This window comes from Erithacus rubecula, assembly GCF_903797595.1.
Source record: "Erithacus rubecula genome assembly, chromosome: 2".
NCBI classification, from domain to species: Eukaryota; Metazoa; Chordata; class Aves; order Passeriformes; family Muscicapidae; genus Erithacus; species Erithacus rubecula.
In genome coordinates, this window is record NC_136685.1 from 82,563,180 (window position 1) to 82,587,312 (window position 24,133).

Below are 24,133 nucleotides of genomic sequence, written 5' to 3' on the forward strand. Positions count from 1 at the left end.
CCTCTGGTAACTGAGTGTTTCTGCAGTCTTCTTTTCTACAAAGAAGGAGTAGATGTTACCCTAAGCCAAAGGAAAATATATAGACAGAATCATGGTAGTGGTTCTTGTCTCTTCCTTTTTTCTTCCCCTCTGCCTTCCCCACAACTCCCCCCCAATGCTGTCTGATGTGGTTTGCACACCCCAGGCAAAGTCTTGGGGAACTGTTAAGATGCTGCCCCACCGTAGCTCCTTCCTCCTAGCCATGCACAGAATGGCTGAGCTCAGCCACTGTTTAACAACGGCAGGAGGTGTAAGCTAACACATTTTAATTTACATTCCCTGTAGGTTGACAGTGCACTCTTAATTCCAGTGATTCAGACTGCAGTTTCATAATAGGCTTCAGCCAATCCATGGTTATGCTACTGCTGAAAGGCTCAGTCCCCACTCATGTTTTTACCCTTGTCTCATGTTCCCACGCCCTCCTCTACATCAGATTTAGCACTTGTGTGGCCAAGCACTGAGGCAAATCAGTTCTCTGATCCTTCTGATGACTGGGCCAGCCAACACTGAGCAAGAAACAATAGTTTCCACCCAGATCAGCAAGTTGCTGTATTACCACATGATAGCAAGTCCACAGCAAAGGAGAAAGAGGTTAGAAACACTCCTTTCAGCATGATCTTGGATCAGCTTGAGCCAACTGTGAAACCTCACCCTCAGTCAACACCAGGCAATTCATTAACTCAGTTGTGTATCCAAGCCTTAATATTCTGGCTCATTGTTCACACAAGGAAAGCTGCCTGTTCCACTCTTCCCCCTGTACCCTGTGGGCTCAGTCTGGAGCAATGAGGGAATGATCACGCTTCCATTCTGCATCTTTACCAGCCTCTGTCCTGGGAAGCTGTGGGAAGGAACAATCCCTGACTTTCCTGCATTTATGTTGTGAGGTACTTGCACAGCCATGAATGGGGAAAGTTTCTGGCTCACTTACTCAAGTTGAACAAGGCCATCATATCATCAGATCCTTCACATCTCCTGAGAACTTAGAAGGGTAACTAAACTACACCCAGTAGTAGACTATCAGTTGGGAAACATCAAAACCAAAGCATACCACACAATGCTTAACATCAGCCATCAGGAATTTTTACCCACTTCCTGACAGATTTCCTGATGGGTCATTAACAGTGATTAATCAGCCTGACCGTTAACCCCCTGCATTCCTGAGAGATTAATCTCAATACAAGGCCTCCTGCAAGCAATTTCTTTCCTTTCTGAAACATCCTACTACATTAAGTTATGCACTGTTTCTAAAAAGATCAGTGACAAGCATTACAGATTTGTGAATTCCCCTGAAATGTTTGGTTTGTGGTGAATGTTGGAAATAAAACATACATTCACAACTCTGCAATTTTTAATTTGTATGTCATCTAAAAAGTACAGATGAAAGTATCTGTTTTACATTTCAAAGCCCATATACAGCATCTACTTTGAAGGCAGGTAATAATGCTCTCATTTCACATGATGGGAAATTAACTCAAGATCAAGAATGTTAAGAACACCCACTTTGAGACAACTGTGGGCTGAATCCAAAGCTCCAGATCTTTCATGGGCTAACAGGAGTCACATGAGCTACCCATCCTTTGAAAGTGAGGCCCAGCTTGGGAACCCTAAAACTGAGATATGCAAAATAATTAAGCAGACCTCCACAGCTCTGCTGGACTCTCAATCAGGATCAGAACAGAGGAGCTCCCACCTCATTGTTTACCAAAAAAATACTGCAAGGTGTCTGTGATAGGATGGCTTTATCTTAGTGCTCAATGAAGTCTGGGAAAGATTGCAGGAGAGCTACATTCTCCTGGATAATAATATTCCAGTATGCTGCTCAGCACTGGGGAACAAAGTTATTCTGTGTTGTAGACTGTTAGTCTAACCCCAGAAAGCCAGCAAAGTACTCACCCACAGGGAGCACTCCACTTTCTGAATCATTGAAACAATTCCGTGTGATGATGCTCATATAAACTCCTTTCAGCTCCAGATAGCATTAATGAGAAGTGACACATTTATTTCTTTCTTACACAATGCAGTAAGAGCACTGAACCAGGAACTCCAGATACCATTATGAAAACAAGAAATCCATGTTGCTGAACCTATGAGATTCCTGTCAACCAAACAATTCACCACTACTCTGATTCCTACACTACACACAGGGCATTAGGTATTTTGGCATGGAATTTTTGAATTTGGGATATGCTTCTGTTTAAATTTTCTGTTTGAGTTCAAACTTTCGCCTTCATTACCTGCTTCTTCCATGGTTCCACACTTGAGCTTTGATCTGTGACCCCCTTTCATTTGATCTGGAATTTCATATCTTACATAGAAACTCAGAAACAGCAGAAGACATCCTCCACACATTTTTTTTTCCCTGCAGTGCATATAAAAAACTTATGACATACAAAATGCAGTACTGGAAAATTCTCATTACTCTTCATCTGAACACAAAACTCTCCAGTGGCACTCTTGCAAAGTTATAAACCACGATGTGTGAAGGGCAGGAAAGCATGCAGACATCACTGCTAATAGACAGAAGATGGACTTTCAGTTGAACATGCTACAGGAACTGTACCCACTTTTCCCAAAATTGGAACTTGCACAGAATCAAGAGTCGTGGTTGAAGCCTAGTTCTAAATATAGCAGCTCCTCAGAAGGTTGATTCGTACTTCTCAAACTGGTTTATCAAGCCTCAACAACATGCAGCTACTCTCCTACTCTAATCAAAAGCTTCACTTATCTCATTTCCTTGAGCAGTACTTCACTCCTTTCATTATTCATGTCACACTTGTGCCAAATTGTGCTTTCATCCCAACAAAGCTCATACTTATGTGTTAATTCACAAATATCATTTAATGATGAAATCTGCAGCCAAAGCTCTGCCCAAAATACATCACAGTATTTTGATAGTACACTGGAAATTCTGGCAGTGGGTTTCCCTCTCCAGCCAGGAGACAACTGGCAAAATTATCACTAACTGCTACCCAGTATCACATCTGAGGCTGACATGGCTTCAGGACCCCATAACCTAACAGTTAAGTAAGAAGGTAATATCTGTGCTGGACAGTTTTACTAGCCACATGTGGTTTTTTTTCCCTCAGACTGAAAATGCCAAAGGACTCTTAGTGATCCCATCTAATCTGATGAGAAGCACTCGGAATGACACAACTGCCATCTCGCCTGGAATTGATCAAAAAAACATTCTTTTTTTTGCACGAAAGCTCCATATGCTCGAGTGCCTCTTTCAAAACCACAGCCTCTAGTCTTTGTTGGCTGGCCACTGCTTCTGCCTACCTCTGAACTACACATCCTGGAAGGGAAAAAAAACCACCAAACTTCAGGAGTTTTTTTGTCTGAGCTCTCTCCAGCTTTGTCCCCTTGCCAGCTCTCTGCATTCTTTTTCCAACTGAGTTTGTGTAATCATTTCGATGACTACTCAAGCTGTATCTCCTCTCTTGAATTTCAGTTAGATATGACTTACAAGCCAGAACTGCTGTTCTTCTGCTCAACAGTATTGTTCTCTGTTACTCCCTCATTCCCTTGTCCTTAACCTGTGGGGCAGGAGTGCAGCAAACAGGACTCCCACACATCACTCATGGTTTTCAGCAGTAGGTGATCACCAAGGCACTGCTTCTGACAGAAAGGCATTCTCTGTGAGATTCCCTGTAAAATAGATCTTTCCAAGCAACATACTGCCTGCTTGAAGATTTTGGTAACAAAATCACAGATACCAGCAATGAGGCACAAGCTACCAGAGAATTTTCTCACCTTTTCCCTGTATTTCTGTATCTCTTTGTGCTTTGAAATTAATAAAATAATTACTCCCTATGGATATTTGAGCAGCTGACAAAGACTGTGGCCAGAATTCAGGAATCTGCTTTTCTACAGATGACCTTCTCTACAACAGTTGGGTTTATGTCTGTATGTCTACCTTTAAACAAACAGACACAAAAGAAAACTATGAGAAAAGTGGCAAAATCAGTGCACTCAATTGTAAACTTGCTATTAAAGACATTCCTACAGGTTACTGCTATAAATCACCAAAACTTACAGTTTTTAGTTCCCTTCTATTTCTCTAATGAAAGTTGTAAAATATATTCTGTCTGTGGGACAGGCTACTAAAGATTAACTCTTTTATTCTTGCTAAGAAATACAACTTCTGGAATTTTCCGTGGTTATAATTTGCAAAAGCAAGAAGCCTGATTTCCCCACTATTCTCATTTCTCTGTTCCTGTTCTTTTGAAAACCTAATTATGCAATATCACCAATCCAACTCAAACCTTTCTGGTTTCTGTAGTGACCAAAATTACTTGACATTGAAAACTCTGTTGGGGGAAATAATGAAATCTGATATTGTTCAATATAATCATTACTGCAATTGGCATTTCTGGGCCACTAGGCAGGCAAGGGGCTCCAGAGCCAGGTGTGCCTTCCCTCTCACCAAGGCCAGAACTCATGTGAAGAAACTGAGAAGAATAAGTTATGTTCCACAACAGCCTGGATGATACCTGGTTCTGCAGAGAATAGTTTTAAAGAAGAAAGGGAGGCATATAACATTTGTTAGCTAACCATGAAGAGGAAAAAAATGATGAGAAGTTTGGCCAAGAATATGCTGCACTATTACACAGTGGATTGCATTTGCAACTTCCTACAGCTCAGGCCAGAAAAAGATACTTGGGAAGGTGACGCTCTGGATGTGCCAGAAGTGCCAGCTTCCACTAGCTATTTTTAACTGCAGGAATTTCATTAGAAAGGATGGCTGCACACGGTTGGTCTTCCTTCCTCTTCATCCTTTCTGTAACTCATATATCCCACAGTGCTATCTACCTTTACAACTGGCACTCCTCGTGTGCATGCACTGGCAGCCCAGGATCTGCTCCAACACAGGGTGAGCTCCATACCAGGACTGAGCACCCTCTTGAAGGAGACCCTGAGCAGGACTCATCATAAAGTCAAGAGGAAGAGAGCAAATAAAAAAAAGGGATGCAGCATGTCTTGCTGTAATGATTTTGACTTGTGTTGCATTCCATGGTTAGCCCAAGAGAAGCAATAAAAGCAATTTCCTGCTCTGCTCTCAACCTGCATAAATTACACCATTGTTTCATTTACTAAAGAATCCCAAAGTGAGATGGCACAAAGCTATTTCTGAACTCAGCCTCTCTAGACCTCATCAGAATGTATTCTCAGGTGCAGATGCTGGATATGGTATCATTCCCATGTTCCTGGCCCACACACAAAACACTCGAGTTGATACAGGTATGCTGCCAGCATCTCTACCTTTCTATGTCCAGAATAACAATCAACTGGGTTAATTTCCAAACTGGAATATTTCTCAGTATGCCAGTAGTGGAGCCAAAGCACCTGCTCTCATAGCATATTTCCATAAACTCCCTACAGCCTCTTCAAGAGGCATCCAATGCAAAGCAACTCTGCATTGCTACGCACTTTCTCCTTTATGTGGATATTTACAATGATGTCCAGTTCTGAAAATGAGACAACTGACAAAAATTTTCCTCCAGTCCTACTTTTTTTAAGATAAGCATAGAGAACAAGTCATGGTTAAACAAGGGGAAACAGGTTCACTTGCCACTGACAAGCCAGTATCTGCATGTTTTGTTCCCTGTCTACAAAACAACATTCTGAATAATACTTTCCACATGTTGTAAATAATGTAAGATGCTTAGCAACTTTTTGTATATGTATACGTGTATATGGAATAAAGCTTTAGGACATAATGGGACACAATGCCATGACTTGTTACTGATCATGTGTAGCAAAACCAAACAACTCTTGGTATCACTAAAGTAGTTTTACTATGAGTTTTTTGTTGCCTGGCACACTACGATCTTAAAAACTAAATATTGGCTTTAATCTTCTTTTTATAATATGTCTTCATTAAGTACCCCTCGTAATTTAATGCAATTTGTGGCAAATGGTAATACTGCTTTGGGCCCACTTCTCCCTGTCAGCTGTATCTCTGTTAAATTATGCATTTCCATCTGGAAAGAAACTGTACAGGACTGTAGGCTCTCTTCCACTTAGAGTCAGGAATGGAAAGGGATTTAATTAGATGCTCCGTGGTTGAGAAAAGGACTAGAGCAAAGCCTGGGTGGTCCATGGAATCTTCCACTGGAAAACAAGACTGCAAATTGTTCTGTACAAGCCTGCTTCTGTTTGCTCACTTTGTTTACATTGTTTGTTCTTACAGATTAAAATAGACAGTTACTAGGCAGATAAACAGTGTTTCCTTCCATGACAATGTTGTCTAGAAGTTGAGAGCAACATGGGACAATATATGCCTGTGCTTCAATTTTGGCTGCATCACTCCAACTCTCTATATAACTTGGAGCAGAATTTTTAGCCTGTGCTTCAGTGCACCCAGTTCTCAGTTGAGTGCCAATGCAGACGGATGCCATTGCAATGCCTCTTATCACTAGATACCTGTCTACCCTTAGGCCACTGACCAGGCTTTAACAAACTGAAGTGTCTTTAGAAGGCCTGAATCAGAAGCAGAAACTCATGAGGAACTAAGCAAGCCTAATCTAGACTTAACTGTGAGTCAACTCACATGCAGTGATTTCAGTCATGTGCCCTTTCACAGTTCAGCTGAACTTCAGAACACAATAAATGCAGCTTTATTTAGACTTAACAGTGCTGATCACTGATTGGAGTGCCTGGCAAATTAACTTATTCCTCATGGTTTTTCTGTTCCAAAATTCAATGGATTCCATATTTGTAAAAGAGAGAATGCAGAAGGCTAAGTCAGAAAGTGGGCTATGACTGGAACTAAACTTATTTATTAACCTATTTGGGTTGCATGTGAAAGAAAGGAAGCTATTATGCTTTTTGTGGGATGTTAATGGGAGCTCTGAGCATAATTACTCTGTGTTGGTGTGTCTGAATAAACTCCACTGATAAGTAAGATGTTTGCCCAGTGGTAACTTCTCTTTCCTAGAAAATGAAAGGGAAGATGAGGGGAAAAAAAGACCTGAAAAAGAAAAAAGAGAAAATGGAGGAAAAAGCAAAAGAAAAAAGCAAAAGAAAAAGAAAGGAAAAAAAAGAAAAAGAAAAAGAAAAAGAAAAAGAAAAAGAAAAAGAAAAAGAAAAAGAAAAAAGGATACATTTTAGGGTTAAGGAAAAAAGAAAAATTAAAACTGTTTACTCCTTGCTACATCCTTGGGTAGGAAAAGGTTAAACAGTCAACATTTTTCTTTTCTTAGCAAGTTAGAGAACTGTACATCAGACACATTGTCTGCCAAATGCTTCATTTACTACCAGCTGCATTTTTACTTTGTTGAGAGATAGCTGAAATAAAATCACTGTTCTTTGTGCAAACGGCATGCTAAATAATGTACGGCTACAAGATTATTAAATAGCTAAGGCATTTGATAATATTAGAGTCAACCACAAGTCCCACTTCTGCTGATGCACAGAATTTTGAGTAATTAGTCATTGCACAGAGTGTTGTATTTATATCCCCTTGAGCCTCAGACGTTAGGCCACAAAGTCAGGAGACAAAGAATTGCTGTTATTAGGAGGACTGTTTTGGATTTATTTATATTCTAAGGCTTTATTTCAGTGTCCACTTCACTCCTCTGGCTCAGGCTTTCTCCAAACCAGAAGATACAGCTAAGTCAGAGAATTTTAGTGTAAACCATATTTTACAGACAAGACCTTTCAACTTCAAGCAGAAGCACTTCAATGAGTTTGCAAAGCCCCCAAAGAAGCACAACTGGCCTAAGGTTATATGAAAAGCCTGGGAAAAAGGCCTCCCAGGTTCTGTTCTGATCTCTAACAGACTTCTCATGGCTTATATGCAACACATTAATAGCAGCTCCAATTTATGGACAGATAAATTGGGATACAAAGAAGACACGTAACTCTTCCAAGGATTTACAGCAAGTCTTTTGCAGAGCCCTGGAACTCTTAATCAGTCCTTTGTTCAAATTGCTAAACCACACTGCCTTCTTTAGACCACAATTGCTGCACAGGCCTGAATACTGTGACATATCTAAAATTATATAGCTATACACTCATATGAGGCTTTATTATAATAAAGGTTGTGTAACATCTTCAGAGTTCAATACAAAGCTGCTTAGTGAGCAATCTACTGTTTAAAGACAGCCTTCATAATTCTCTCTCCTAGTAGAAGAGACAGATCTAATAAATTGCAATAAGAAATCTGAGGGAAACAACAGGATTTGAACACAAAACATCTGATGGCAATTCATATTGTAGCAATGAGTCTTTCTTTCACAGAACTGACATGAAAAAAATAATCGCAACATTTTTGATTATGACAAATAGTATGTATCAATATTGCACAGAAAAGGACTATATATAATAAATCATATGCTCATGTCAAATTTCAGGCAGAGTAGATTAAATGTTGAATTTTATCCTTTCTTCTAAATGACTTTCATGTTTACAAGCATGGTACTTCAACCTGTGAGCTTCCCTTAGCAGGTTGTGCAACTTCTGTATCCAAAAAGCATAATCAGACAGGAAAAATGCTGGTAATACAAGAAATTACATGGTAAATGTGATGGTTGTGCTTAGAAATACCACAAAGTTAAATATTCTAGGTTCTCCATGACATTTAAAAGAGGGAAAATCGACTTGTTGTGATTAATAGGGGCACCATTATGAAAAGTGATTCCAAATTTTCATTTAAATATTGTGTGCCCACGTGCATCCATTTGCCGTTAAAGAAAATACATCTATGCCTAAGCCAGACAGACAGATGCCTGATCTCCTGGCTGCAAGTGTGTTAATGCAGGACTTTTTGCACACAACAGTGGTATGTGTAAACCTGGAAGTCAACTGAAGAAGATCTTAAATACAGCGACTATACTATGTATTTAGAAGACCAGATGAGACAAAAATTAGAAAGTCACCTTAACTGGTGCAAGTATATGTTTGTCATCTTGATCCAAGCTGGGCTATGGAGCAAACTGCAGGTTCTAAAAGCTAACTGTAGATGACCTCCCCCCCAAAGTGATCTTGGTGCTGTAACCTAGAAGGGAGGGGCCAGCAGAGGGGCAGCTCTGGCTTACTTAGAGAGCCCCTCCATTTTCCACTAATGCTACTGCACAGGAGAGATTCTGCCAGTGCCAGCTCTCCAATTTGAATCATGGACCCTAGACAGGACACCCCACCTCCACCTGCAAGGAGCAACCACACAGCAAATCCCAGAGCCAGCAGACATGTTCCAGCCTGCCATAGCCACTGATCACCAGACTGTCCCACCTCCAGAGGAGGCCTGGCATGGCTCTGAAGCCCAGACCCTGAGTAACCTGGAGCTCCAGACAGCCTGAATGCCTCTTCAAAGTCCACCTGCATGTACTAAGCCCCAGGAAAGCCTCTGGCAGTACCTCAAGGACTTGACTTGGTTCCCAGCCGTCACTTGAAATGCTCAGCTCCATACTGTCCCATAGTGCTTTTTTTCAAACTGGAAGGGAACTAATCTCACTGCTGGCCAAATTCCAGCTTTGAGTAATTACATTCTTCTGACAAATTTTCCTTGGCAGTTTCAATGGAATATAATTAGTAAATGTAAATAGATGTAAATAGTGCTGTAAATTACACTTTGCATGATTGTCAGAAGCAGAGGGGGAGAGAGAGGGTGAAGGGGCAAAAGAGCAGAGCTTCATTCTCCAGTGTGGATGATGATGTGGCTTTCTATTTCATCAGACCACATATATTTCTGCCAGGATGGCTTGTTCAGGGCTACTGCAGCAGCAGATGCCAAAATCCAGGATCATCGTGTGGTTCATCACACAGATCATTCCCTTCACCTCAAGTACAATTCTGACACGATAGTGCTTGGTCATGTCCTACAGCTGTTTGTGAGCAGCTGCTGTGCTCCATCTCAGCTGTGCTTCTGCTTCAGCAGCAGCCAAACTGCTTCATACACACACAACTGCAAAATGTGTGTATATGATATTATTGTTTTCTATGAAATACTTATCAGATCTGTGAATGATTTGTGAAACCTTCTGCTACCAACAGAAGTGTCTTATAAATGGAATTATATAATTATCCTTCACAGCTATTTTAATGTAGCGTCATGTACTGGTTTTACCTAGAGTGGAAATAGCTTCTTCCAAAAATAAAGTAAATGCATATATTTAACTTAATATAGTCAAGTAAGTTTAAAAGCAACTATTTGAAGTAATGAATATAATGTATACCTATATTTGTACTTTATTATGTGTCAAATGTCTCATGTACGTCAACTGTTTCAAATACAAATTGATATAGCTGGTGGGCTTAATCAGATCTTTCTGTCCTACAGAAAATTCAAGGATGATTTGTCAATAATTTACTTGTTTTTTCTGCTTAGTCAAAGTTGACAAACAGAAAGTAGATAGCAGGAACTAGTAAAATGAAGGAAAAGTTAATTTTCTTAACAAAAGCTTATTGCAGTGTTTAGCTATAAGAGAGGAAACAGATGTTTTAGCTTTACAATACCATGTCTTGCAAAACTTCCCTCTGAACGACTATTCGTGCTCTACATGTTTTGGACTGTGTATGGAGAGCTCTGCTAACAGTCATGAGAAGCATTGCATACATTACTAAAGCCCACACCAAGATAATTAGTGCTAAAAAAAAAGAATCAACAGACCTTTTTTCCCTCTTTATAGTATTGATTTAGTGTGGGTGAAAAATGCCAGATTTTCAATCTTGAAGATTCATGTTCCACCACAGAGTGGGAGATGGAGCCAGCTTTTCCCAGTGTTCTGCCAATAAACACTCAGATAAACCACCTCAAGGGTAGGGACGAAGAGCCAGGCTCTCCAGCCTATCAACCCTCAGTGTCTCTGATGAACTCATGAACATGGAGAATGGGGAGCACACAACTGGGACAAGGAATTCAAATTCTTAATCTTTATGGGTGTACCTACCCAAGTATTTTGTTGTCCAAAAATTCCTAAAATTGCTGTGGACAACAGAAATTACCAGGGGTCAGTACTGAAGTTGCAATGCTGCAGAGAGGACTCTGGGCAGTGGTAGCAGCCATGGAAAATTTTTACAGTGAAAGGGGACTTTGAAGCTAATTTTATATCTTGCATGTGTATCCTCTAAATGGCAAACTCTGTTTTTAATAAGGACTCTGTAGTCTTTTGCAAATTGTGTGATAGAGTACACACGTCATTTAATTCTTTGTCTGGCAGTAAATTTACCTTCTGCAGATCTAAACAGTATCAATAGAGATACAGGCACATAACCTGCTATGATTGTGCCTGGTGCCTCGAGATGCTGAAGTCAGGTCAGTTTAAGGTAGCAACTATTTTTTTAATATCATAAGGCAGGCTAAGAGTAGACACACGAACAACTCTGAAGAACCTGTGGGTAGGTGGCTACTTGGTAAGCCACCTTACAAGTTTGATCTTTCCCCTGGGGAAGAATCTACTGTGAAATGCCTTGAAGAAAGTAACATGTCCTACTAGTATGTTTAATGTTTATTTTAATAATAGAGCAATCCAGGTTAGTTGAGGATGACATTATTTTACCTAGCATTTGTAAGGGTTGCTTTAAAATCACTTGCTTTCAGGCAAAGTGGTAATCAGGCTAAGCACTGTAAGACTTTTATAATGGAAGGCCAACACATATTTTTTCATTCAGGCTGCAAGAATAAACCAAGCACAGCTGTTTTACTGAAAACAACCCACTGGTATTTAAGTAGATTAACAAAATTAACTGTGAAAATCCTCTGCTATGTGGAAGCCAATAACCTGTTGGCCACAAGGAGGCAGGGCAAGGATTTAGTAAATTAAAAGAAACTGTTTTTATTTAAAATAAAAAGAATTTTTTTAAAGAAGAGGAGCATTACATTTGTTGAGACATGAAACTCCAAACTGCTAGGCAAGATAAAAAGCATTTTTCATCCACAGTGTGTGGTTTCAGTATTGCTGTTTTATTCCACAAGCAGCAAATCTTTAAGGTATCAAACTATAGCTGATCTGGAAGCAATTTTATTCCTTTGAAGAAGCAGATCACACATATTTCTTCAACATCACTTCTGTGTGATAGAGAAAAAGCTCTAACAATAAGCTTTGATAGCAGCAGTGGATTTACCAGCTCGGAGCAAGCAGCTGTACTGCCAGGTTCACAAGGTGTTGCTCCCAAGCTAATAAATCCTGCTTCTGGACAGCTTTGGGAGCTCTGCCTTTCACTTCCTTGGCACTTCTAACTCTGGGCTAAAAGCAAGCAGAGGCAATTTGGCATCTGTAGTGCCCTACCAAGAATCTTATGCAGAGGACAGTGATGTATCCTTCCCCTAGCTAAAAATTTAAGACATTCCAAAACCAGTACTGACCCAACATCAAACTCCTAAATGACAAAGGGGAAAATAAAACCAAAGTATTGCTATTATATATAGTTATATAGAAAAATATTATATTGAACAATTAAACAACACTTTCCAAGCATGAGAATATTACAGTCCAAACATATAAGTGATCTTCTGATTGAGATGAAGTGACTTTATTCTTAGCTCTGCTACTGCATGTTACTGACCTAGGTAATTTCAGCTCCCTGTGCCTCTGTTTTTTCATCTTTTAAGCAGTTGCCTCTCCTCTTTGTGAATCAGTATGAGGTCCATGGATAAAAAACATGCTACAAGAACTAGTTGTTATTAATGCAATTCAGATATGGAATGTACCAGATGGTAAAATCTCCAGGATTTTAATGAACTATTGTAACAGAACATATGTAATATGACGTTATTATAACAGGCATTTAAATGTATAGTTAGTACATATAATGCGACCTGCTCTGCTCTCAGTAACTCCACTGGAATTATTTTGGATTTATGTCAGATAATACTAGGAACACAAAATAGCCCCATATGTGCAATGTGGTAAGGTTTTCATAGTAATGCTATCTTAACTATTGCCTGTCCTGTTTTTCTCTTTTGCTGGGAGTTTTACATTTTGTGGTTTCACAGAACATGTTTTTCAGCCTTTTCTGAGCAGGAAGCAAAGAAGTATCTTAATGTCAAGGACTAAAATGCGCCTGACCAAGTACCCCTTACCTAGCACCATAAAACAATCATCATGAAGCAGCAAGAACTTTTGGGTTTTTCAACTATATTCTGTAAAAAATAAGTGTTTAATCACCTTATGCTAGAACTTCATAAGTAATTCATGCTTTGTCAGAAGAATCAAACATTTGGATTCAGACTGTGAGTAGTATCTCCATTCTCTCACAGTGTTTGAGTTCTAGACAAGATGAATTAAATGAAAGGGCAAAGGTGAAAAAAAACAGGACTGCAGCTCAAGCCAGTGGCATCACACACCACAGTCAGAGACAGGTACTTCATTAAGGGAGGAACATGAGGACACCTTTAGTATGTATAATAGTTCTAGCTCATCTACAATACAGATTATAAAACTCAGGTGAATTCACATTTAATATATGAGACACTGGAAGCAAGATAGAAATTTCACATCATAAATTAGCCTTTGTGCTAGTGCCCAAAGATTTGGCTGATTACTCACTGCTTTCCCCTAGTGCTTAAGCAGTCTTTTCCAAAGCAAGACAGTTAAACCACAAAAACGTACCGTAGTGTCCACAGCCCTGACCTTCCCAGCAGGAACGTGCTTTGGAATGGGTTCGTCTCCTGATATCATCATGCAGCCTTCTGCTCCAAGAGTAACAATTACGAGCTTACACCCTCTTTCTAACAGCATGCGTCCCACCTTTTCAGCATCTTCAAGGTTGCCAACTGGGATGCCCGTTAAAATTTCTGCCTGGAAAACAACCCACGCAAATGAAAATCATAATCTGACAGCATTCATTTTTGGACAACAGTTGCATTTGAAAAACAGTATTTAGTATCTTTTAAAAATGTGTATTGTAGGATGATCATGAAACCACTTCCTACGCTGATATTCAGCTGTGTCTTGCTCCTTGCTTGTAATCAGTGTGTACTTCGGGCACAGCAGACTAGCAGAGAGCAGCCTAGGCACAGAGACACAGGAGGTGCGGGTTCTGTTCCAGCTTCTACAACCTACCTAGCATACAACCCTTAGTAAAATCACATTTCTCCCACATGCCTCCATTTTTTTCATCTGTGAAATGGACACAGTGACAGTCTTGGCAAAAAGCATTTTGTGGTTTAATGTGAAAAAATGCTACAAGTCAACTTGGTCGCTATTCTTGAGGGATATTTATCACTAAGCAAGAAACTTTTTAAACACTTTTTTTTATTCTCCATTCAGCTAGAGGGACATTACAAGGGAAAATCTCTTCCAGGAAAAAAATAAATTGCTCAACTTTGTTTGAGCACTTTGTTCAGTTTAATGTATATTTTTGGATGAGAATACCTAAAATTTATCTGAAACCCTCTTTGGACAAAGGCCTATTAAAAAATTATTACGTATATGTGTTATGGCCATGTCCATATGCCTCTGTCAACTGTGCTGGCTCTGTGCAAACACAGTTAAACTTCTCTTCTAACGGACAGTGAGTTTAAGTAAACTTCTCCCAGCTGGGTCTTAAAATTAATCCCTTCTAGTTCCATCCAACTGAGAGCAAAATTTCCCCAAAAACTGCAAGGAAGACTTCAAAATCAAACAACATTTTTGCCACTTCATCCATTTTTCTTGATGGCATTGTATTGTCAAGTGCAATGTGCTTTTTCTTTTCTTTTTGGAAGGGAAAAGAACAAGAATGAAACAGGAAGAAAAGGAAGAAAAATTGACTTTTCTCTGAAACAGTCTACCAGGCAGTTCTCCTGCATAATACTGTAAGCCTTCAACTGTAAGTAAACAGACACATTACATTTGGCTGTCTTTACTAAATTTTATCCTGCTTGCCTGAGAAAAGGGAAGCCTCACTGTAGCTCGCATTACAAGGTTGCTGCTGGATCTCGAAGAATGCAGTCTGACGCATTTTCAGATAACTGCTCATAGCTGAGCGTAACTTCCACACTCCTAGGGCTTGCTTTCAGCGGAAAACTTTCTCTGGAACCTATTCAGCAGCTACTCTACTGACCTTTGCTGCATGGGCAGCTCAGCTTCTTGGGAAACAGCTGCTGAAATATTTCAAACTACCTTCCTCCGCATGGCTGAAGCTTGCATTCAGCGCTCGCGGTTCTTGATGTAACAAACTGTGAAGTGCAGTGATTAAACAAGTGGTTCCCGGAGCGCAGGCCATGCCAGCATAGGGAGAGGCGGGCAGGCAGTGGGGACAGGAACTCCTACAGCCATCCACAAGCCAGCCGCCCCCAGCTGTGAGTCAGCGCCCGCCACTGTCATTTCCTGACTTCCAGCCTGACCCAGGCCAGAGCAGCCACCCTTGGGCTCTGAAGGGCCACATGATGCCAGCACACTCCCTAGAGTTTATAGCATCACTTGCACAGCACTTAATCCTTTTAATTTTTAAACACACGACCAAGTTCTGCAGTCCTTACTTAGAAAAATGTACAAATTATTTCAAGCGCTGCTGATCCAATCACTACGAGGCAGAGCCTGGTGTGGCAGGACTTGGTTGTTAAACTTGGGCACTGCAGGGACAAGGCGTGGTCAACACATACAGGCAATTTAAAATTACTTTTTTTAACCACACTTATCCCAGACAAGAATATAGTAATATCTAAACTCTAAGAAGGCAACTAAATCTCTCTAAAAATTTTTCTCTTTGGCATGCCACTATGCTGTTCAAACTTCTCTTGCAATGTAAACTGTTTAAGCATATTAAACATATTTCAGTTTTTAAAAGTATAAAAAGTATTTTCAATTAAGAATTTTTTTTTTTTTTTTTTTAAATATCTCACAAAATCCCTTGAATGTATCTTTTTGCAGGGTTTCCAGGAAACCAATTCGCTAAAAATGGTTTTGGAGTAACTACAGATAGATGACATATAATATTAAAATATACATGTACACTCTATTCAAGTGCCTAAAGAGTCCCAGTCTCTTCATGAATTTTAATATCTCTGGAGTGGGAACTATGCATTCCTGTATTCAGAACACCCGGTACACTGTTTTACAAAAATAAAAATAAATTAAAACAAATCCTTGAATGAAACAGGTAAACTGAATTTTCAGAGTACTTTATGAGGGACAATAATTCCAAACATTCTACCTCTGTTGTGAAGTCTCCAGGAGGAAAGTGGATTTGGTTTTGATAAAGTAAATCTAACATTGGTTTATTTACCTGGTATTTATACTTTTGTAGGCTGATGAGCAAGGTAAATGAAATATTTAAATATAATACTCTTCCTAATGAAATGCACAACCTGTATGCTTGGCATTAAGACAGTACTCCTCTTTGTGCTTCCCATGTCAGAAATCAACAGGATTATTTGCTTGAGTTTTGAAAGAATTGTTTTGGGACAGATATTTGTAGAAATCTTTCTTTTCATCTTTACACTGCTTATACCAATAAACAAAATTATTTTGAACGGACAGTCTGTATAAAAGTAGTTCTTCGGCTGCTTCAAATTACTATCATCTAACTCATCTACAGCAGGATGGTACAACTAAAAAACACTGGAACAAGCTGGAAGAACCATAAAAGCAGCAGAAGCCAGACAGACTCTGTGCCAATGATTAGAGATTGCGGTAAATGTCAACTGATGTTAAATACTGTGGTGAGTTTTTAAGTTCCTCCCTTCAGTAGAATCTTATTTAAAAAACAAACTGTGGTACAATTGAGGGAAATAACTAATGGTTATGCAAAGAAAAAATTAAATAACAATTCTAAAAGCCCAATGTGGACATTTGCCATCATACTGTACAAAAGAGCAGCCAATGAAGAATTTTATTTTTCTGCAGCTATTCTCATAAAACTACTCAGTTAAATGGACTTATTAAAGCAAGATGACATTCCACACAACTGCTGTCATAATAAATCTATGATGGATATTATATAATTAATCTACATACTATTTTCAAAATTTTGTTTGCAAGACTGATAGAAAAATTTAACTAAAGCTTTTAACTTCATAGATATGAAGGTTCTTGGCCACAGTCTTTACTAATCTTAGTTAAGCCTCCATCTCTCTTTAGACTGTGGAGTCTAGTCATGGTAAGTTGACACAAACCAGAAGTGCTACATAAAAGAAAATGGCCCTGCTTTTTCCCCTGCCACTCTTGTCCGCATGGTCTATTCTCTTGTGCCAGAACAGTCATTTGTGTGGCCTGGGAACAAAATGGATTGCAAGGCAGATCTGTGTTAAAATTACCACCCTGAGTCCCACATTACCCCCAAAAGTCGATCCAAAACAATTAACTTCTTTCAACAGCAACAGTAATTTACACTGGCTAAAACTGAGAATGATCCTAGCATACACATTTGCCAAATGTTCCTAACTGTGGTCCATTTGGGACAGCCACTTCCAGGGAGATGTTCTGGATCCTCTGCTTGGCATTTGCAAAACCAAATCCACAGCATCATATCTAGTTTTGGGAATGCTAGCACAAGTAGGACACTGACCTACCAGAGCACAGTGCAGTGGGAGGCCATCAAGACAGTCAGAGGACTTGAGACCAGGACATGCAAGAGGAGGCTGGAAGAAGCAGGCTTGTTCAACGTGAAGAACTTCTGGCTATGGGGAAAATCTAATTGCTGTCTAGGGCAATTAGTAGCTGGGTATAGAGAGGATGAAGCCAGAGTCTTTTTGAAGGTGCACAGGGATAGGGCTAGAGACAACAAGCACAAACTAGAACATGGGAAATTCCAATATTAGGACAAGCTTTTTCACCACAAGGGTGATGAAGCAGTGGAACACGTGCCCAGAGGTCACACAGTCTCCAGCCTTGGGAGATTCAGAACTTGACAGGACAAAGCCCTGAGCAATCCATCCCAAATTGGACAGGCTTCACCAGGGTGTTGGACTAGTTGAACATCCAGAGGTCTGTTCCTAACTTCCACAATCCTCTGATCCTCAGCAAATATAAACTGATGAAATAACAAGAAGTATTAATTCTTTCGGGAGCAATCTATCATTTGGACTGGGTTTTGTGCACCTAGCACAATAACAACCTTGCAAATGTTGCCAGGTACTACTGGAAGAGAAATAATAAATAATAACAGGGAAACTGTCCCAGTTTTAAGGCTAATGCATCTAAAACTACATATGATCATTTAAAATACTTTTCATTTCAAGTATTTAAATACAGCAAGTCAGTCGGCTACAAACTTGGCCTGTACCTTAGGAGATTTCTTTTGAGAATGACAAAATAAGAACTCAATCTCATTAATTCTAGCACTTGTGAACAGTCCCCAAGAAGTAGTACAACAGATTTACTGTATAAGAAATTGCAAGGTCAGGCCACAAGCCAAGCTAGTTCCAGTTGTTTCAAATTATAAAATTTTTATATACATACAGGCAGAAATACTTATTGTGCTAGAATAATTAAAAACTGATTGAAATGAATTGGCCTGAAGCTATTAATTTCCCTCCCAAAAGTAACATCTTTCATTTTAGAATACATATGGGAAAATTCATAGTTTCCAGCAACTGATAAAATGGGGTTTAGAACAAAGATGGAAATAAAATACACTGTGAATTGCTGGCAACTTCTATGTAATGGCAGAATAATAGCTTTCCATTACCTAAAACACAAAAGGCAAATTCAAGACATGTTCTGAAATATTTTATTTCTAAAGGACCTGTTTTTGTTTTGACTCCTAGAGAGATCAATTATATTTTCTTAAAAAAGATTATTCTTAGTATTAATCTCTCTATATTAATAAGCAGTATCTTAAGTGTTCTTATCCCAGACTACACATAAAGTTTTATAAACTTCATATTCTCTGAATCTTGCAAAAGGCAATAATGTCTCTTGATTATGGACATACTAACAAATATTTATTTTAAAAAATTATCTCTCCTCTGTTGATAGATGGTAACACTCAAAAGGAAAAAGTAGAAATGTATCTGTTTTTCTGTGTTATTTTTATACATCTTACAGCTTTAACAAAATTAGCAATTAACTTGTATTGCTTTCTAGTATTGAAGCTCCAAAGTATTCTGCTAGCATTTAATTAAATTGTTGCAAGGCTTCTTTAGATCAGAATCCTGATACCCATTTTACATTAGGGAGAAAGTAGTTCCCAATTTTGCATAAAAAATAGCTTATCAAACTTAATCATTTGCTGTAACCATACAGTTGCTCTTCTTCTCCTGAAGGACTCCTCAGTATTCTTTGAACAGAGAAGCAGCTGTTCTTCAAAATGTTAAGGATCAAATTGAAATTGCTGATGTGCAATATATTTAGGTTCCTAACCTGCAGGGCTGTGTAACTGCATGCACACGCTAAGAAAGAAAAACAACACATGAACTGTATTGACATTGTGGTTATGCCTAGAGCCATCTGCAGCAAGGAACCACACAAATACGTGGGAAAAAAATGGTAAGTATTCCAAAGAGCTTGTTTTATATAGAGGTGTCTCTTTTTCAACATTTATAGATGACTGAAAAGAACAACCATTAGTTTTCACCAGGATGACATTGGATACATTTATTTTTCATTAGAAGAATTAAGGGAATGGAGAAACTAGCACATTCCTGCACAAACCTCAGGGATTAGGCTGTGCTACATCTGGGAATTAACAAACTAGTCTCAACAAGTTTGATCTTTCTGGGAAAAGATAAAACTGAACTACAGGCTAAGCAAAGAAAGAACTGATAACCTTGCAAGATTTGTTCTGACTTTTTTTGTTCATGAACCACATAAAAAGAAGGTAATGTCAGACATAAAATCCCCTGTTATTGCAACAAGCAAGAGTGAAAAGAACAGCTTGTGAAGAGCCTTCTAGACAAACTAATGGTAGATAATTCACTGATAGTGTAATTTTGTTTGCTTCTCTCCAGCACGTAAATCCATAAGAACAGGCTGTGCTGTTATACCAGATACTGCATGTGATTTCATTAAATCCTACAGCATTTAATAAAGAATGAAATATAAAATGTTGATGTTGTATTTGATATCTGCATGTTTGAGAGCCAACATCCCATGGCTTACACTATAGCTGACATTTTTAAACTTCTATTATGTGACAAAGGCATTGCAGATCAATACCCTGACCTTTAGACCTGTAAATAACAAACTTCTGACTCAGTAATAATTCAGCTAAACACAAGGACCACCCCCTTTTTTTTTATCTTCAATAATACAAACACTTCACCCAGTCTATGAGATGTCTTAAACTGCATGCCTAGTGTTCTGTTTGACAGCCAACATAATTTTTTGTTACAAACATACTGTTCACATATTATCCACAAGCCACAAGATTTTATAATTTAAAAGTATTTCTTGGTGAACAAGAAAGAGAAGGACATTATGATAAAATTGTGATAAATACTTGTAAATGTAAATTACTAAGAAAGGCAAACCAAGCAACAAAAAAAAAAATCTGTAAATTTAATCTTTTCTGAGAACATGCATCTGTGTTAAAAAAATGATTTAGAAGCAGTTGAACTGGGTAGCTCTAAAGAATTCACCTTCAGCCAAGGTGATTTTTAGCTATTTAAAATATTTAGTAAAGATAAAACAGAAATACACCTTTTTTTTCCCCTTGAAGTAGCTAAAAATACCAGATTAAAAAAAAAAAAAAAAGATTCCAGAAGGAGTAAAGCTGGAACATAAATAGGATTTTGGCTAGAAGGAAGACATTTGAGACTTAGAAATACCAAGTAGGACAGGCAATGGAGCTGGAACAGAACAACTCAGGAAGGCAGTTGTAAGCAGGACATTCACTAAATTTGACCATGGAGAATAAAAATCCAAAAGAATGACCATAGTGGCATAGAGAAAAAGTCCATCTTTCCCAAATGCTCTTTTCTAACTGTAACTGCCAGTAAACACTGAGGGAAATTAAAAAAAAAAACAAAAACTAAAGATCTTTTCCCAGTATATGTTCAGGATCACCAAAGTCTTAGGTACTTCCTGATTTTAAAAAATGATGATGGAAATGCATTAGTTGGTTGAATAGGTAAAGTTTTAAAAAATTAGAATTATCTTTAAGATTTGTAGAATTAATTTGTTGCTTTTAAGTGCCATGCAGAGATGTGACTGCTAACCTTTATTTGGGTATGTAAACATTTATCTGTATATCAAACTTCTCAAGTATATTCATTACAGAAAGGTGAATTTTCAAAAAGCCATGAAAGAAAACAGAAAACAGATGGTATATGAATATATAACAATTGCTAAAAAAACCTGTGACATAAGAAAAACAAATGTTTGATTTTTCCTTTTTATCATTTTTTTTTAAAATGGAACAATGGCAACAGTTCATCCCTAAAAATCAATTCAATATGAATCAGACACACGGAGAGAATGAAATCAAACAAAATTGAATATTATATTTGTGCTAACATAATCAATTTCACTGCAAAGTTTCAAAAGATTGTTTTGAAAAACAAAGGTATTCATGAGCCATTATTGTTCCAGAATATACTGTAGGAGTCCTACACTTGGATTTATGTTCCCATGATATGGCTGGCAGGAACACCCATATGTCTAGCATTTCCATATATTCAGAAGAGATGAGCCTCCTCAACAGCAGAGTGCATATTTCTGTGCCTGACCTTGCATCCAGTGATCCTAGCTATCTCCACATGGTAATTACTTGTTAAAAGAAAATAGCAGAAAAGAATGCAAACTGTACTCCCAGCTCTGCAGGAAAAAGTAGATGAGCGAGCAGGGATCTATTATAATTGTACACCTGCATTTCTTGTTCTCTAAATAGAAGTAATTTTGTTTTCTCCATGTGGTGGTAATAATAATATGACTGGATCCAGTAAGCTACACTTCTCAAAGAATGTGTCTTTCAAGACTGTCCCCTAGCAATAAAACACAACAAAAGCAAAACTTTAACATATGTGTTAAAGAGAGAAAAGTCAGGAATAGGCAAGGAATGAAAAAGTTTTGTTTCTAACATATAGGGGATAAGTTTTTGCAGGGGGAAAAAGATTAACAAGTGACATTATGAAAAAGCAAACAACGAATGACATTTCTAAACAGCGGGAGAGTATGGATGTTGTCAGCCCAAAATGTGAGCCACTGCACCATTTAGCCAATCCAGAGGCATAGTCCAGGCATAACAGCTTTCTGACAGCATTAAGAAAGCATGATACTGATGTTCTGCGAGTCCCATGAACAAGAATAAATACTTTACCATTCTCTTCACCACATAGAATTGAATTCTGGTATCTGTTGGGCAGTGTCTGAGCCACAAATTATATCACTGCCAGTTATCCTGGCAAATCTGGCTGCCAGAGACCCGAAGAGCCATGGCATCTCCCACCTTGCTATTTTGTTAATTCTTGAATTCTCTGGAGTATGTGGACTTAGCAGATAGCAAAACATCCCAGAATAAAATTTAGATGTCCTTTTTGGTTACTTAGGCTGACCCTTAATGCTAGAAGACTCATGGACTGAGAACTGATAGTTTGTGATGGGGTTTAACATAAATTTCAAAATAGGGTAATTGAGTCTTCAAAAATTTACACTGACAGACATTGTCATCAGACAAAAAAATGCTACAAGTAAGCAGGGCCATGCTCTTCTCTTAGTTCTTCCCCCTCCTTTCTACCTGAAGGGATCATATTCATTGCAGAAATCATGTTTCTTAGGGATAACTTTAACTCTGAGCAAGGCATGGTTCCTATCCACTAGGTTACTTCTGCCAGGTTCCTGATATATAGAGGGTGAGGGGAAAGAACTCAACATGCCTAATGTTAATAAGTAGCAAATGTAAACAAAGGTCTTACGAGATTAGGTTAATTTGTCTCGTGTGACAAACTAATTTCCTTTGGGAGAAATAACACTTGAATTAGAAAAGAGAGGAAAAGGAGGAGGGGGGGGGGGGAAAGAAAAAAGGAAGATATACAGTTGAAAGCCAGAGAAGATTGACTGAAAACAGATCTGACAGGAAGAGGCATATGAAGCTACTATTTACCATCAAGTGCAGCAAGCGTGCATCACCTCCTGGAAAGAGCATTTAAAACTGTCAGAACATTGTGGTTAATGCATTCCTGCTAATCATATCAAGGGACCACAAAACAAGGAACTATTTTAATATTTACCACTCAGTGATAACATTTAACAAGTGTCCTTTTATGGATGTATTTTGCTGATCTACTTGCAAGGGAGGCTGGACCCAACTTTCTTGCTGCAAACAGCTAATTTAATATCAAGTGCAAGCTAAAGTTATTTTAGAATATTCCTCTTTGCTGTTTAGGTCAGGAATCAAACCTGTCACACCAAAAGTCCTATGTAAGAGGAGCATGGCTCAATTTTCCTGCTCCCTATGCTGCATTTCTGAGAAGAGTATCCTTCTGAAATTTTCCTGCTTAAGACTCCTTCTTTAACATGACATATGACAATTACCTCAGTTTCATTGCAGCAGAAGATATCAGAATAGGTATAAAACTGTGGATCTAGGTCAGCAAGGGCTGGAGCTGGATTAAACAAAGTCTTTACTGGAAAAAAAAAAAAAAGAAAAAGAAAATCTAAACCTGGAGTGTTTTAGACTCATAAACAAAGACCATTGTGTTTCAATCACAGATCCCAATGTTTATTATTAACATGCAAATTGCTCTCAGTTTCTGCATCCTTGCCTTATAGAAATGCTAAAAGCTTTGTTTATTATATTAAAGTTCAATTCTAATTCATGTGCAGGCACCTGTTATGATGGGAACATGACAGAAGAGTAATAGAAAAAATTCCAATAAATTTTTTTTTTTTTTTAAAGAGAAGACTAAGACATTAATGCAATTTTTTTAACTGATGATGCTTGTTCCATGATATTAGTAAGTTTTACAAGAACTGATTTAGTTCTAGAATTTTTCAGTGTCGTTATCTGAGTTCTGTACATGAAGAATCACGAGTTATGGTGTAATGAAGGGCATGTCCAGACAAGGAGTTAAATGTGCTTCTGAATGTGTTACCTAACTTGTTCAAAATGCCACATTATAAAACTGTAGTGTAGACAAGGCACTGTATATTTTTAATATGCTATCTGGCAGAGCTAGACCTAAACTTATCATGTGGCAGAATATGTTAGTTAACCTAACTTTAAACTGTAGTAGCCTAAGGCCCCTTGTAGCAGCAGCAAAAGTTTGTCGTGAAGACAGTGTTAAGTG

The 24,133-nt window shown here is 38.4% G+C and overlaps 1 protein-coding gene across 2 annotated transcripts in view; it reads right to left on the reverse strand.

Moving 5' to 3' along the window:
• RBKS (ribokinase) overlaps positions 1-24,133 on the reverse strand; it is a 71,017-nt gene that overhangs the window by 7,728 nt on the left and 39,156 nt on the right. For both annotated transcript variants that reach the window (XM_079298013.1, XM_079298014.1), the window contains 2 exons: positions 23,379-23,470; positions 13,593-13,781 (listed from right to left, as the gene is read on the reverse strand). In XM_079298013.1, the coding sequence (XP_079154139.1) occupies positions 13,593-13,781; positions 23,379-23,470 (281 nt within the window). The remainder of the gene's footprint in view (positions 1-13,592; positions 13,782-23,378; positions 23,471-24,133) is intronic.